At 44.4% G+C, this 15,543-nt stretch overlaps 1 protein-coding gene across 1 annotated transcript in view; it reads right to left on the reverse strand.

Moving 5' to 3' along the window:
* spred1 (sprouty related EVH1 domain containing 1) overlaps nucleotides 1–14,439 on the reverse strand; it is an 85,620-nt gene extending 71,181 nt beyond the window's left edge. The window contains exon 1 of the mRNA XM_043697998.2: nucleotides 14,124–14,439. Within this exon, the coding sequence (XP_043553933.1) occupies nucleotides 14,124–14,149 (26 nt within the window). The 5' untranslated portion in view covers nucleotides 14,150–14,439. The remainder of the gene's footprint in view (nucleotides 1–14,123) is intronic.
* Nucleotides 14,440–15,543: the final 1,104 nt, after the last annotated feature.

Genomic DNA, 15,543 nt, shown 5'->3' on the forward strand with positions numbered 1-15,543 from the left:
CAGACATCCATCAGAATGTCAATGACAATTAGATGTGGTGCTACAAACTGTCATGATAGAGTAATAAGTAGTGGATTAAACCAAAGGCAGTCCTCTGACTTGATTCACTGAAAGGTACAATGAGGTTGTTTCTTGAATTTTATGGAGTTATGCAATTAGAGATGAGCAGCCTTATAATATTTCAATTAGAGCAACCCATGAGTACTTATGGAGCTATAAAAAGTGCCCAAAGAATTTTGATGACATTTGCTTTGAAAACCCATCTCCAACTTTGCCAACTCCAGTCATTTGGTTGGCAGTGTGTTCTATGTAAATTGACACACCCTTATTCTAAAACCCCAACAGGACTAACTGCAAAGCAATCATGTGTTACAAAAATAGTTGCTGCCACTGCAGCAACAGTAGCAGGCAAAAACAGAAACTGGTACACACTGACAGCCAATGCTTCCTCTAAGTTTTACAGGTGATGCTGAGCAGTGACTTCAAGGTTCTGCCAATTATCCTGCTGATGCTTTGATTTCTGGCTCCTGAAGCTGCTGCTGTGCACAGACCTCAGAGCTCCTCACAGCTCAGGAAAAGTTAGAGGGAATGTAGTTGATTGTCTAAAATCATTTGAACATTTGTTGTGTTTTTCAGACTGCTGCTCTATTTAGATGGGTCTAATGAAGAAAGGGCTGCAAGAGTCAAGTTGCTGCACAGATTTTTATCATTATCTATATCACTGGATTTCCACTGGAAAGGCAACCCTCTCCCAAGTTAACATACTGAGTGTTGAGGTGCTAATCATTGAAAACAAGCTACTTTGGGTAGAACAGGTTGTTCATATGTCAGAAATGCAACTCCTGGAGCGACTGCTCTTGGCAGAACTCAGTCATGACAGAAGACTCCCAGGAAGACAACAGTAACACTGCTTTAAAGTTCCCCTGAAGAGATCAAACATCCCCACCAATTAATAGGAGACCCTGGTTTGTGACTGACCAAAGTGGAGAAGGTTCAATTAGCTAGATACCAAACACAGAGACTTCACCAGAAAAATGCAGAGGCAAAGTCAAGGCATCACGATATAATTCAGAAACCTCGAAACAAAGTATCTACCTAACTCTTCAAACACAATTTGCATCACATGTTGTAGTCTAGGGATAGTATAAACCATCTCAGAACCAATCAAACTGTAGGGGAAACAAGTTATCCTCAATCCTGGGTGATTACAAAGGAGAAGGAGACAAGTTGCTTTTTTAAAAATTCATTTTGGGAAATTGGATTTCACTGGCTAGGCCAGCATTTATTGCCCATCTCCAACTCATCTTGTTGTGGTGATGGCCAGCAGCTTTCTGAATAGTTTCAATTCATTTGGTGTAGGCACACCTGCAATGGTCAGGAAGGGAGTTTTCAGGATTTTGACCCAGCGACAGGGTGGGAACAGTGATATAGATCCAAATGAGGATGGTGAGTGTCTTGGAGGTGCTGCCATCTGTAAGGGAACAGTCTGCAACTTATAGCTATGTGGGGCTCTCCAAAGAACACCAGTAGACACACCCTTAATTGAGGATGAAACACACTTTAACACTGCACCAGCTTTTATTGTCCATCACTAACTGCCCTTGAGAAGGTAGCAGCGAACTGCCAATGTGAATCACTACAGTCCATATGTTGTAAGTAGACCCACAATGCAACTAGGAAATGAATTACAGGGTTTTGCCTCAGCGATACTGAAGGAATGGTGATATATTTCCAAGTTGGGATGGTGAGTGGCTTGGAGTGGAACTTGCAGATGGTGTTCCCATGTACCTGCTGCCCTTGTCCTTCGAGATGGTAATGGTTTTGGGTTTGGAGCCATGGTGAATTTCTGCAGTGCCTCTTGTAAATGGTAGCTATGGTTGCTGCTAAGCATCAGTGGTGGAGGGAGTGAATGTTTGTGTGTGTGGTACCATTCAAGGGGCTATTTTGTATAGTGCTATGTTTCTTGAATGATGCTGGAACTGCATACAACCAGGCAAGTGGAAAATATTCAATCACACTTTTGATTTTATTATGTGGTAGCAAACAGAGTTTGGGGAGGCAGTAGGTAAGTTACTTATTGTAAAATTCCTAGCCTCTATCCTGCTCTTGCAGCCACAGCACTTATTTGGCTGGTCCATTTGAGGTTCTGGTCAATGGTATCCCCAGGATATATCCAACATTCTCTTATAAATGAAAGAGGACATTATAATTGTTTCATGGCTAAACATAGGACGGCTGGTTAACAGTTTCTTAAACAAGAATGCATTTATTTTCCAAAATTGTCACCAAATCTAGTCTGTAAGAATAGTTTTGCCATAATTCATATCAAATAATAAAGAATTGATTCAGCTTAACTTGCCAAATATCAACTTGTTCAAGTGCTAGCACTTAGACAGACTAAGTCAGAAGAATATGGATTTAAGTCCACTTCACGGGTTATTTTCTTATTTGATGATGAAATGTGGGCATTTTGGACTAGGCCAGCATTTATTGCCCATCCCTCATTGGGCAGATGAGTCAACCCATTGATGTGGGTCTGGAGCCAGAACAGGAAAGGATTGGCAGATTTCCATCCCTAAACAATGAGCGAACCATTTTTTTTATGGCAATCAAAAGTGGTTACATGGTGTCCACTAACTTTATTTTTTTCCGGATTTTTACTGAATTTAAATTTCACCATTTCCCTAGGGTTCTGGATTACTATACCGGTGATATTACCACCACACATGATCTAGACCAGTGCTTCCTTAAGTTGGGGTGAGGACCTGAAGTAACATCAGGAACCAATGGCTATAGTAGAGCTCTGACTGAATTATGAAAGCTTTGCTTCTTTTCTAGCAGGCAGGGCTACACTTTTACATGTCCAAGAGTCTTGCATGTCTCACTCAGGGTCACAACAGGGAGAAGTTTGGTAAGCACTGATCTATGTGGTCATGAATTTGACAATGTGCTTTTCAAATGAAGTCAAGGTCCCAACTGCCTGCTCAAGTGGATGCATCGAGATTTCATAATACTATTGAAAATAGTGCACTGGAGCCGTCCTCATGAACCAACAGATATCCTTCACCCAACATCATCAAATCAGAACTATTTGGTCACTGCTGTTAATGAGACTTTTCCATGTCTAAACTGGACATGAGATAGCTTTGGCAAATAGAATTAAGGAGAATCCAAAGAGTTTTTACAAATACATTAAGGATAAAAGGTTAACTAAGGAGAGAATAGGGCCCCTCAAAGATCAGCAAGGCGGCCTTTGTGTGGAGCCGCAGAAAATGGGGGAGATACTAAATGAGTATTTTGCATCAGTATTTACCGTGGAAAAGGATATGGAAGATATAGACTGTAGGGAAATAGATGGTAACATCTTGCAAAATGTCCATATTACAGAGGAGGAAGTGCTGAATGTCTTGAAATGGGTAAAAGTGGATAAATCCCCAGGACCTGATCAGGTGTACCCTAGAACTCTGTGGGAAGCTAGAGAAATGATTGCTGGGCCTCTTGCTGAGATATTTGTATCATCGATAGTCACAGGTGAGGTGCTGGAAGACTGGAGGTTGGCTAACGTGGTGCCACTGTTTAAGAAGGGTGGTAAGGACAAGCCAGGGAACTATAGACCAGTGAGCCTGACGTCGGTGGTGGGCAAGGTGTTGGAGTGTATCCTGTGGGATAGATGGGATATGGGCCGGGTGCTGGCAGGTGGGACTAGATTGGGTTGGGATATCTGGTCGGCAAGGGCAGGTTGGACTGAAGGGTCTGTTTCCATGCTGTACACCTCTATGACTCTATGGAAGCCTTGCTTACCTGCATAGCATTGACTACATTATGTAGAACATATACTGCACTACATATATGCCTTTTTTTTTGTTATATTTCTTTGAACTAACTCTCTCTCACATGGACTACAGAGGATTGAGAAGTCAGCTCAACACTATCTTCTCAAGGGTGATTAAGTATGGGCAACAAATGCTAATTTCAAAACTTAAAACTATGCTGAACAAATGTACAACTGTATAGTGCCTTTCATAACTTTTATAAATAATGAAGCACTTTTGCAATATTGTCACTGTTTTAATATAGAAATTGCACAGCTACACTTTATACATTTTATAGTTGGTATCACTGGGTTAGTTATGATTAAAATAAGATTAATAATTCTTAGGTCCTCTTGTCATTTTTGCAAGCTTAATTAATACACTTTTAATGAATGAGTTCAATCCAGTTTGCATACAGCAATTACCTACAGTGCAATTTAATAAATGCAATATATCAAATGCACCTCCCAAGACAGCACAGCCAGTATAATATGGGTACAGTAGTCACTATATATGCCTATGTCACTATATTTGTGAATCAGCCAACACTATATTTATAGTAATGTTCATTTACCAAAAATGCAGTCATGATAACACACTAACCCTATTTCTTTGCTCTTTGCAAAATGCAGTTTGAGAACATTCAGAAGTTACATGCTGAGTTAACTTTTATTTGTAAATTAAAGCAGGCAAGAAAATCTTAGAGTGATCACAACTGTCATAAAATTATGCAGAAGTTAAGCTGTGGGATAACAGATCTACTAGCACAAAGAATTCCAGATACAAGTATTCAAATCAAGTACAGCTAAGACTACAGTGAATGAGTCACAGACTTCATTTTGTCTCTTCTCAAAAACATCTTAAAAATTAATTTGGTTCATCCAAAAAATCTACTGAGACGTCTCCTGCACGAATGAAACAGCAGTTTCTAAAAACAAATGGGTAATAGGAAATCTTACTATATTGGCTTCCTGTAAAATTTTTTTTATATGTAAGCCCATTATAGAAAAGTACTGTATGTATATATTTAAAGGAAAATTACCACTGTTTAATCAGATATCCTCTGTAACTTAAGTTTGGCTTTTACATTAAGAGTGCAAATTAATCAAAGTTCCTAAGGAAGCATGTTACCTACAATTTCTCTACAAACTATATATTATTATAGAACATCTAAACATAAACTAAAAGGGCTATACATGAAAAGTGGCAGCACTGACAGTGGTGAATTAAATTTTAAAATAGGAACTGGGCTCAATGCCGGCAGAAGGCTCAGCAGTCAGGCCAATGGGATGGTTCCTAGGAACTAATTTACAAAACCAAAGCTGGTAATATCTTTGTAAACAGCAAGATGGAGTTATTTGTGGGCATGAGTCATGCTAGAATCATTCCTGTTTAAGTGAATGGCACTAAATAGATGTATCTAATGAGACACTTTCTTTGTTAGCATCTTATGTGGATATATGCATGATCTGAATGCTGCAAGCATTTTTGAATTTTAAAAGCTGTACTCCATCTCATATTTTGAGGCAAATATTTAAGATAAAATATAAGGATAAAAATGAATGAACCTACTACAAGGAAATTATTGAAAAGATTTCTGTCTACAGTTCGTTAACTTGCTGAGAACTGACAGAGCCTTTAGCATATTTGGGTACATTCATAGAAAAGTCAGAACTAAGAGTGCACAGATGATATCTCAAGGCGGATATCCTCTGCAACATTTCAGCACATTCATTTGGTATCAGGGGAAGCGGTTTTGAACTGCAGTAAACCATTTGTTTCAAGTTCAGAACAGATGGTGTCTGAGAGGACAGTAGGTGTGTAACTACCCAATGTTTTTAACAGTATTTATCCTTGGTTCATGTAAATACCATCCTATTTTAAATGAATCTCCAAATCCAAGATAATAATTCATTTTCTTTAAACATGAAGTTTTAAATTGCAATATGAAAGTTTGAAGTTGTAAACTTTCAAAATCAATTTGAAATAACCTGTTTTCAAAATTTTATGCATGCAAATATCTAAACCATACAACGTCAGTATTATCAAAATGAATAGTTTTATTGAAGGGATTGGTAAATAAACTAATGGCTACTAAGCATAATCTCACCATTAGGTTTTGTGTAATTTTCTGCTGATAAACTCTCAGTTTATGCTGTCTAGTCCTGTTCAAATTTTATAGGTTTCTCCAAAATCGCCACACCCTCATCCCATTCTTCCAAATTCCAGTGAATATAGTCCTATATGATCAATTCTCTCTTCATATGCTAGCCCTACCATCACATGAATCAGGCGAAAGTGAGGACTGCAGATGCTGGAGATTATTAGAGTCGAGAGTTTCCAGCACCACACTCTCAACATCACATGAATCAGTCTGGTAAACTTTTGTTGTACTCCCTTGATAGCCAGAACATCCTTCCTCTGTTAAGGACACCAAAACTGCATTCAGTACCCCAGGTGTGGTCTCTCAAAGGCCCTGTACAATTGCAGCAAGATGTCCTTGCTTATGCACTCAAATCCTGTCTCTCTCTCTCTCTGAAAGCCAACATACTATTTGCCTTCCTCACCGACTGCTGCCCCCGAATGCTTACTTTCAGTGACTGGTGTACAAGGACATCAGGTTTTGTTGTACCTCCCCTTTCTAACCTATTACTATTCAGATAATCTGCCTTCCTGTTTTTGCTATTTAAGTGGATACCTCAACATTTATCCACATTATGCTTTATCTGCCATGCATTTATACATTCACTCAATTTGTCCAAATCACATTGAAGCATTTCTACATCCTCCTCACAATTAATCCTCCCACCTAGATTTGTGTCATCTGTAACCTTGGAGACATAACGTTTAGTTCCCTATCTAAATCATTAATATCTATTGCGAATGGCTGAAGTCCAAGCACTGATCCTTGTGATATTCCACTAATTGATGCCTGCCATTTGGAAAAAGACTCTTTCATTCCTACTTTTTGTTTCCTGTCTGCCTACCAGTTGTCTATACATTTTAATAAAGGTAAAGTTGCCGTAGTTTTATCAGACCATAGGGCTGCCCTCTCATTACAGAGAGGTGACTGATGATGGTTTAACTGGAGAATCACCTAACCTCAGGTGAGGGAGAGGTTGAGAAAGAGAGTTCTTTATGCTAACCTCAGCTGGTTCAGAATTTGAACCCTTGCTGCTGTGTCCCTCTGCATCGCAAACTGGCCATCCGCTCAACTGAGTTCATTACACCCAATACAATGCACTTTAATTTTCCATGCTAATTCTCACAAGGGTTGTTTTTAAAAAAGCCTTCTGAAAGCCAAGCAAACCGTATCTACTTTTTTCCCCTTGTCAACTCTGTGAATTACATCCTCAAAAGGTTCCAGTAGAGTCATAGAGATGTACAGCACAGAAACAGATCCTTCAGTCCAACTGGTCCATGCCGACCAGATATCCTAACATAGTCTATCCCCATTTGCTAGCACTTGGCCCATATCCCTCTAAAGTGTTCCTATTCACATACACATTCAGATGCCTTTTAAATGTTATAATTGTATCAGCCTCCACCACTTCCTCTGGCAGTTAATTCCATACATGTACCACCCTTTGCCATTATAATTGGTCTGCCATTATTTATGTGTTACCCATTTTATAATTCCTCTGTTTCTGACTATAAGGGACACTTGTCTTCACACTTCTTTATCTCTTCATAAATTTATAAGAGCTATGTTCCCCGCAAACTTACTTTTGCACTCTATTTCCCCCCCCATCAATCCCTTATCCTCCTTTACTGAAATCTAAATTGCACCCAATCTTCAGGTGTACTGTGTTTTTCTGGCTAGTTTTGAAAGCCCTTTCATGGATCTAAGGATCTAATAATCCTTAATTTCTCTTATTAGTCATGGTCAGGACACCTTTCTTGCTTTATTTTTGTGCCAGACAGGAAGGAGGTGAGGAGAGAATGACAGGTGCACTTCTCTATACCTCCAGGCACTCTTTAAATGTTCGCCATTGCCCATTCACTGGCATTCCTTAAAGTGACGCTCCCCAATTTATCATAGCCTGCTCACACCTTATGATTTGGAGATGCCGGTGTTGGACTGGGGTGTATAAAGTTAAAAATCACACAACACCAGGTTATAGTCTACCAGGTTTATTTGAAAGCACTAGCTTTCGGAGCGCTGCTCCTTCATCAGGTGGTTGTGGAGGACACAATCGTAAGGCACAGAATTTATAGTAAAAGTTTACAATGTGATGTAACTGAAAGTATATACTGAAAAAGACATGGATTGTTTGTTAAGTCTCTCATCTTTTAGAATGAATATGTTGGTTTCAGTTCTTTATGAATACATATCAAAGAACTGAAACCACATGCTCATTCTAAAAGATGAGAGATTTAACAAACAATCTGGGTCTTTTTTCAATATATAATTTCAGTTACATCACAATGTAAGATTTGCTATAAATTCTGTCTTACTATCTTATACTCCACAACCACCCGATGAAGGAGCAGTGCTCCCAAAGATAGTGCTTCCAAATAAACCTGTTGGACTATAACCTGGTGTTGTGTGATTTTTAACTCGAACCCAGCACCACCTTCCTAACCTGCAATCTTCTTCCTGGCCTCTCTGCGCCCACCCCCACTCCGGCCTATCACCATCGCCTAAACCTCCTTCCACCTATCGCATTTCCAACGCCCCTCCCCAAGTCCCTCCTCCCTACCTTTTATCTTAGCCTGCTTGGCACACTTTCCTCATTCCTGAAGAAGGGCTCATGCCCGAAACGTTAATTCTCCTGCTCCTTGGATGCTGCCTGACCTGCTGCGCTTTTCCAGCAACACATTTTCAGCTCTGATCTCCAGCATCTGCAGTCCCCACTTTCTCCTACCTGATTTTTAACTTAGTTTATTTTACTTAGATTCAGGATCCTAGAAGTAACGATGTTTTAAACTTTTTGATAATTACATGAGTCATTTACATGACAATGTTATGTAATCATGAGGACAATGTTACATGAGTAATATTTTAATATGAATAATAATTCATGGTCATGAATGGTGTGGTTCCTATATCATAATAATGAAGAATACACAGGGTTAGCGAATACAATCTGGGCTTGTCAAAATCAGACCCCAGTTAGGTGTCAAGACCAGAAGTGGATTGCACCAAAAACCACAAGACTCCTGCTTTACTTGAATACTAGATGCAACACAAATTATTTCATCATGCTAAAATGATAGTGAATGCACAAGGAGCTCGCTTTACAATGACCAGCATCCAGTTTACAAGCTTCGATTATGATTTTCAGAAGTTTGTAAGAACAAGGCCTATATATGTGTGGTGTCAAAACATAAGCATCATACTAATATCTCATGGAAATCTTCCTGACAATGCCAATACAGAAACTACAATTACAAAGCACAAGAACAATAGCTTGGCGGATAATACATTATTTGCACTTCTTCTTGTTGCTGAGTCACTGATGACATGGGGGTCCATATTGAATTCTTAATCTACATATTAAGTCAGGTTAGTAAAGGAGATAAAATTGATCTAAAGATTTCGGGGTTCTGAAAATTAAAAACTTTTAGATTTCTAACTACTGTCGAAGATGTTTTTTTGTTGAAAGTTCAATGTGCTTGGCGATGATACGTCCTATGTTACACTAGATAAAATGAAATATAGCACTGAAAAACATTTTGCTTGCCAGTTGCTACTTTGGGAACCATGTCTCAGAAAGCGTTTAGCACCTCCTGAAAAGGAAGTGATCAAACCAGATGGGGAGCGGGCGGGGAAAAGGAAAAGGTGGGTAATACGCGATGACTCTATAACTATTTGCCGAGTGAGAACACGAAATAAAAGCACTATATTCGCAAACAAACTGCTTTCTTTAAAATAAAACTGCAACAAATGAAGGATGCGCGTTGAAGAAGGCATGATGGTGACGCTTCATTTCACTTTCACATTTTAGAAATGAATAACAACGTATAATTTAGTAAATCTGAGAATTCGCCGAAAAACGGGGTACTACAGTCGAAGAGCTATTCACACATTCTAAAGTTAGATTGTCAAAGAGGGAAAGGAAAACCAGGCAACAAAGTGTCCCAATGCTGATTTCTCCCAATCGCTCTGCACTAGGCGAGTGTCTGCAAACACTGTGAATGGACAACAGGTATTTTATGAATGAGGCGATCATGTGACGGCCGCACCTCCCAAGCGAACATTTTCTCAGCAACTGCAAAGCAACGTTTGCAGCAGCACGGCTTTGAAGATCAAGGGCTGCGGGTAATGTAGGCACAGCCTCTGAAAGGGGCCCCATTCCCCCCGCTTTTGGAGATTGAAAGATGTTTGTTTATTCTGGGTGATTTTTTTTTTAAAAAAAATGAATGAAAATACGGCGTGTAAATACGAACAGTTTAAAAGACAACATCAGCAGGATCGGTCACCTCAATGATCAAACGGAACTGAACGTATTCATTAAACAAACCCGTCACCAATCGTCCTCCGCTAGTTCCAACAAATCCTGACCGCGCTGGCCTGCAGTTGCGAGGCCGGGATTGAGAGGCCGAGCTCCGGGAGAAGCGGCACTCCGACAAAGCCGGTTCTCCTTCTCTGAGGGGTTCCGCTTGTGATGCCAACACCCCGCCCGTCTCCTCACCTCCCAACCGTGGGGAGCAGCACCCACAATGTTTTTCTTAACTTCCACAACACCACGCCAGCCCCGAGGTACCCTGGCACATGGTAACTGCACCCCTCCCACCCCAACCCCACACACAAACACAGTCTGCACCCCACCCTGGGGAGCAGCACCCGCACTATCCCGCCTCCTTTCTCCCCTTCCCTTCCCCCACCACCCACACAAACACAGTCTGCACCCCACCCTGGGGAGCAGCACCCGCACTATCCCGCCTCCTTTCTCCCCTCCCCTTCCCTTCCCCCACCACCCACACAAACACAGTCTGCACCCCACCCTGGGGAGCAGTATCCACACTATCCCACCTCCTTTCTCCCCTACCCCCACCAACGACACACAAAGAGTGTGCACCCCACCCTGGGGAGCAGCACCCATCTCTCCCCCTCCCCCACCATTATGGGAGCTATTTCCCATTTTCCCCTGCCCTTGGGAGAGCTGCACCCACAGTTTCTCACCCCATTTCCAAACTGCTCCCCCCCTCCCAGAGCAGCGACCATCTGTCTCTAACCCTCATTCCCCCCATCCCCTGAGAACAGCACCTATACCATCTCTTTGCTTCCCCACCCCTGAGCCTGAACAGCACCAACACCTCACTGTCTCCTCTCTCCCACCCCACGAAGTACAACCCAAACAGATTCCAGGGAGCACAGCCCACATCGACTCAACACACCCCCCCCCCCACTTCTTACTCACACCAGGGTGCAGTGGTGTCAAATTCACCAACCTCCTCACCCTAACCCCTACCCCAAGGAACAGCAACAAACCATTTTACTGCTACCAAAAGCGTGACACAGCCTCAGCTCCAATCTAGAATCTTCCAGTCGTGTCAAACTGGCAAAATAAAACCACAACAGAACCCTGAAAGCTGAACAATCGAAAACAAAACACACCAAAACGTTTCTGTTTCACTGTTTGTGTGTCTTCAGTTAAAATCACTAAACTTTGATGATATTTAAACAGATATTATAAAAATACATAGAATCATATATTGGAGGTACGTACATATACACCATCTTTCTATTTAGTTGAACATATACATGCCATTTATATATTATATATGGATAATGATATATCCTAAGTACAGTCACTTGCTATCATCCACCATGAAAGACATTTTGAAATCTGCAAATAATTATTTCTTTACTAACTGCAGCAACTGTGTAGTGAGAAAATTTGGGATTATTTTTTGGGAAAGGGGGAAAAAAGAAATCACAGCAAGGTGGGTGAAAGGAGACAATGGAAGGGGAGATGGGGAAAATGGGGAAAGGGTGGCAGGGGAGAGATAGGGTGGGCAAGTGAGGAAGACAGTGGTGGGGAGATGGGGAAATGGGGAGTGGGAATACAGGAAGAGATGTGGTGGGAGATAGGGGAGTGACAGGAGGGAAAGAAGACTGGGGGAGGCATGGGAAGAATGGGAGCAAAACGGAGGGGTGACAAAAAGGAGAAAAGACTGGGGGAGTGATTGGAGGAGAGGGGGAGGTGGTGGAGGAGGGGTGGGGGGGGAGGTGGTGGAGGAGGGGTGGGGAGGGGAGAGGGACATGGAGGTGAGGGGGTGATTGGGCAGGAGAGGAAGTGGAGACAGAAGAGGGGAGGGAGACAGGAGGGCGTGATGGGCGATGAAGGGGAAAGGGAGGGGGAGACAGGAGCAGAGATGGGATGGAGGGGAGGGGGAGACAGGAGAGAGGGAAGGGGTAGATGGTGGATGGGGTAGACTGGGATGGGGAGTGGAAGACACGGAGAGGGGGTGACAGAGAGAGACGGGCAATGTTGACGTGGGAGGGGAGACAAGGGAAGCAGCAGAGATGGGGAAGGGGAGGGAGGGAGAGGGGAGGAGGTGGATGGGAGGGAGTTGGGAGATGGAGGAGTGTGGGGGGTGAGTGATGGGATGAATAGTGAAGGGGGTGATGGGAGTGTGGGTCACGCGGGTCAGGGAGTATGTGAATGAGGTGGCAATGTGGCAAAGCAGGTGGTGTGAGTAGAATGATGGTGTCAGCAGAAGAGAGTGTGGTGGCCAGAAGTGGGCACAAGGGTGGCAGGGATGGGAGTTGGCAGGGGCAGGATAACCCTGCTGAGCTGTGCAGGGATGAAGGGAAGGGGAAATATCTGAGGGAGGAGGGAGAGGATTGAGGAATAATTTCAGTGAGGAGAAAAGGTTGGGAGAGTGATTTTGGGGTGAAAGGAGGTAATTTTGGGGTCGAGGATGGGGATGTGATTGGGTGGCAAGTGACTTGGGGGGCATGATTGAGGGGGAGAGGATGGGGGTCAGTGATTTGAGGGAGCATGGGAGTGATTTTGGGGTGTGTGAGAGGATAGGGGAAAGGGGATGGGGGAGTAATTTGGTTGGGAGACAGGATGGTGGAGTGATTTGGGGTGGGGAGTGAGTTGGGGGGATAGGATGGGGGAGTGAGTTGGGGGGGATAGGATGGGGGAGTGATTTGGAGGGATAAGATGGGGGAGTGATTTGGGGGAGGAGAGAGGATGGGCAGTGATTTGGGGGGGATAGGATGGGGGAGTGATTTGAGGATGGGGGAGTGATTTAGGAGAGGAGGGAGAGGATGGCAGAGCGATTTGGAAGCAGGGGAGAGGATGGGGAGTGATTTGGAGGCAGAGAGAGGATGGGGGAATGATCTGGGGGGAGAGGATGGGGGAGTGATTTGGTGGCAGAGAGAGGATGGGAGAATGATCTGGGGGGGAGAGGATGGGGGAGTGATTTGGGGGAGAGAGGATGGGGAATGATCTGTGGGGAAGAGAATGGGGGAGTGATTTGGTGAGGAGAGGATGGGGAGTGATTGGGGGAGAGGAATGGAAGAGTGATTTGGGAGGAGGATGGGGAGTGATTTATGGGGCAAGAGGATGGGGGAGTGATTTGGGGAGAAGATGGGGGAGTGATTTAGGGAGAAGAGAGGATGGGAGAGTGATTTGGTGGGGAGAGGATGGGGAATGATCTGGAAGGGGAGAGAGGATGGAGGAGTGATTTGGGGGAGAGGTTTGGGGAGTGATTGGGGGAGTGGAATGGAGGAGTGATGAGGAAAGGATGGGGAGTAATCTGGAAGGGAAGAGAGGATGGGGAGTGATTTGGGGGAGAGGATGGGGAGTGATTTGGGGGAGAGGATGGGGAGTGATTTGGGGGAGAGGATTGGGGAGTGATTGGGGGAGTGATGAGGAAAGGATGGGGAGTAATCTGGAAGGGAAGAGAGGATGGGGGAGTGATTTGGGGGGGGAGAGGATGGGGGAGTGATTTGGGGGGGGAGAGGATGGGGGAGTGATTTTGGGGGGGAGAGGATGGGGGAGTGATTTGGGGGGGGAGAGGATGGGGGAGTGATTTGGGGGGGAGAGGATGGGGGAGTGATTTGGGGGGGGGAGAGGATGGGGGAGTGATCTGGGCAGGGTGTGAGGTTAGGGGAATGATCTGGGGGAGAGAGGATGGGGGAGTGATTTGAGGGGGGCAAGCGGATGGGGGCGTGTCAAACTGGGGGGGTGGGGGTGGTAGAGGCTCTGTAGTAGCGATGAGAAGGGTTCAGGCGGGTGGATGGAGAGGATCAGGAGCTGGCGGGGGGTGGGGGGGTGGATGGATGGGTGGGTGCTGGGGATGGGCAGGGTAAATCACTGAGTCCCGGCGGGTAATTTTGTTTCTTACTCGGTCGGGTTCACCTCCTCGCTCATCTTTCAGCGGCTTCCGTTCATGGCCACGTTAATCCTCAGCGGCGGCAGCGGCGGCGGCGGTAGCAGCAGCAGCAACAACATCATCGTGATCATGTTGTGAGGGTGACTCCCGGGCGCTCGGCTGCTGCTGTCGGGACCCACATGGAAAAGGAAGAGGAAAAGGTGGGGGGAGAGGAAGGGGAAGGGAACGCGGGAGCTACAGCCACAAACACACACACACACACACACGCAGACAGAGATTAAAGCCTAGGCGGGGCGGGTGGGCGCTTAGCAACTACCTCCCCACCCCCCCGCCACCCCCCCCCCTCTGGGGCTGCTGCCCCAGATCCTCTCTCTTACCCTCCCACCCAGCCAGCCCCCGGCTTCAGTGCCCCTTCCTCGGCCCCCTGGCCGTAGCTCCACTCCGGCTCCGGCTCTCCATCCCCGCTTTCACTCCATTTTTTTTCCCTTCACTCGACAGGAGGGGGGAGGGAGGGAGGAAGGAAGGAGAGGAGGAGGGGAGGAGAGGGGAGGGAAGGGAAGGGGGGAGGCGTGCAATCATCTGGGCGGAAGCAATGACCAACACACGCCAAGCTTGCCGAGTGGTGGTATCCCTCCACTCATTTCCCCTCCCTCACTGCGGAACCGCCTCTGCACCCACCACCCCCGGGGACAGGCTCATTGATAAAACATACTGCTCTGCTGCTACACTCTGAGCAAAGACCGTCCCCTTCTTCCTCACGCCAGGCTGAATGGCGATGGGGAGCTTTTCTCTCTGTCTCTCCCTCGGGAGAACGCGCAGTGATCTATCTGCACATACACACACACACACTGGAACTGAGTTCAATGTGACTGGGGTTGGATCGCATCAACTGTACACACGCACACAGAAAGAGAGAGAGAGCCCAGCAACTAGTGAAACCAGGCAGCTGAGAGAGAAAAAAAAACAACAGATCCATATGTTAGTGGTTTCAAACAAAAACCAGCAACTTCACATCTTTCCTCTAATTTAATATCAAACAACTCCCCACCCCATTCGCGTTTGCTTTTAACAATTTTTATTTTATGCAGATTACTTTGAAATCAGGCTGCAGGACTTTTGAAGAATTACTCTTTGATATAGCATGGGGAGCTGAAATGTGTTTTGATTTCTAAACGTTATCTTAATCCAAAAGTGTGACGAGCGTTTTAAATCAAAGATACTTTGAGCGCTGGAGTAGCGGCAATGTTCAATTTCTTATATTTAATAAACGCATTTGTTTTGTTTTCATTGACAATACACATTCCAGCTCGCATTTTGCAATTTGCAGAAATATATTGTAAATGCTGTAGTTGTTCAATGCATAGCAAACATATTCTAACAATTTAAAAATACTACGTGGAAGTGTTGAAATGACAGAATAATCTGACGCTAA

The sequence above is a fragment of the Chiloscyllium plagiosum genome, unplaced genomic scaffold, assembly GCF_037043375.1.
Source record: "Chiloscyllium plagiosum isolate Xiang-an unplaced genomic scaffold, Cpla_swu_hap1 HiC_scaffold_8, whole genome shotgun sequence".
Taxonomy (NCBI): domain Eukaryota; kingdom Metazoa; phylum Chordata; class Chondrichthyes; order Orectolobiformes; family Hemiscylliidae; genus Chiloscyllium; species Chiloscyllium plagiosum.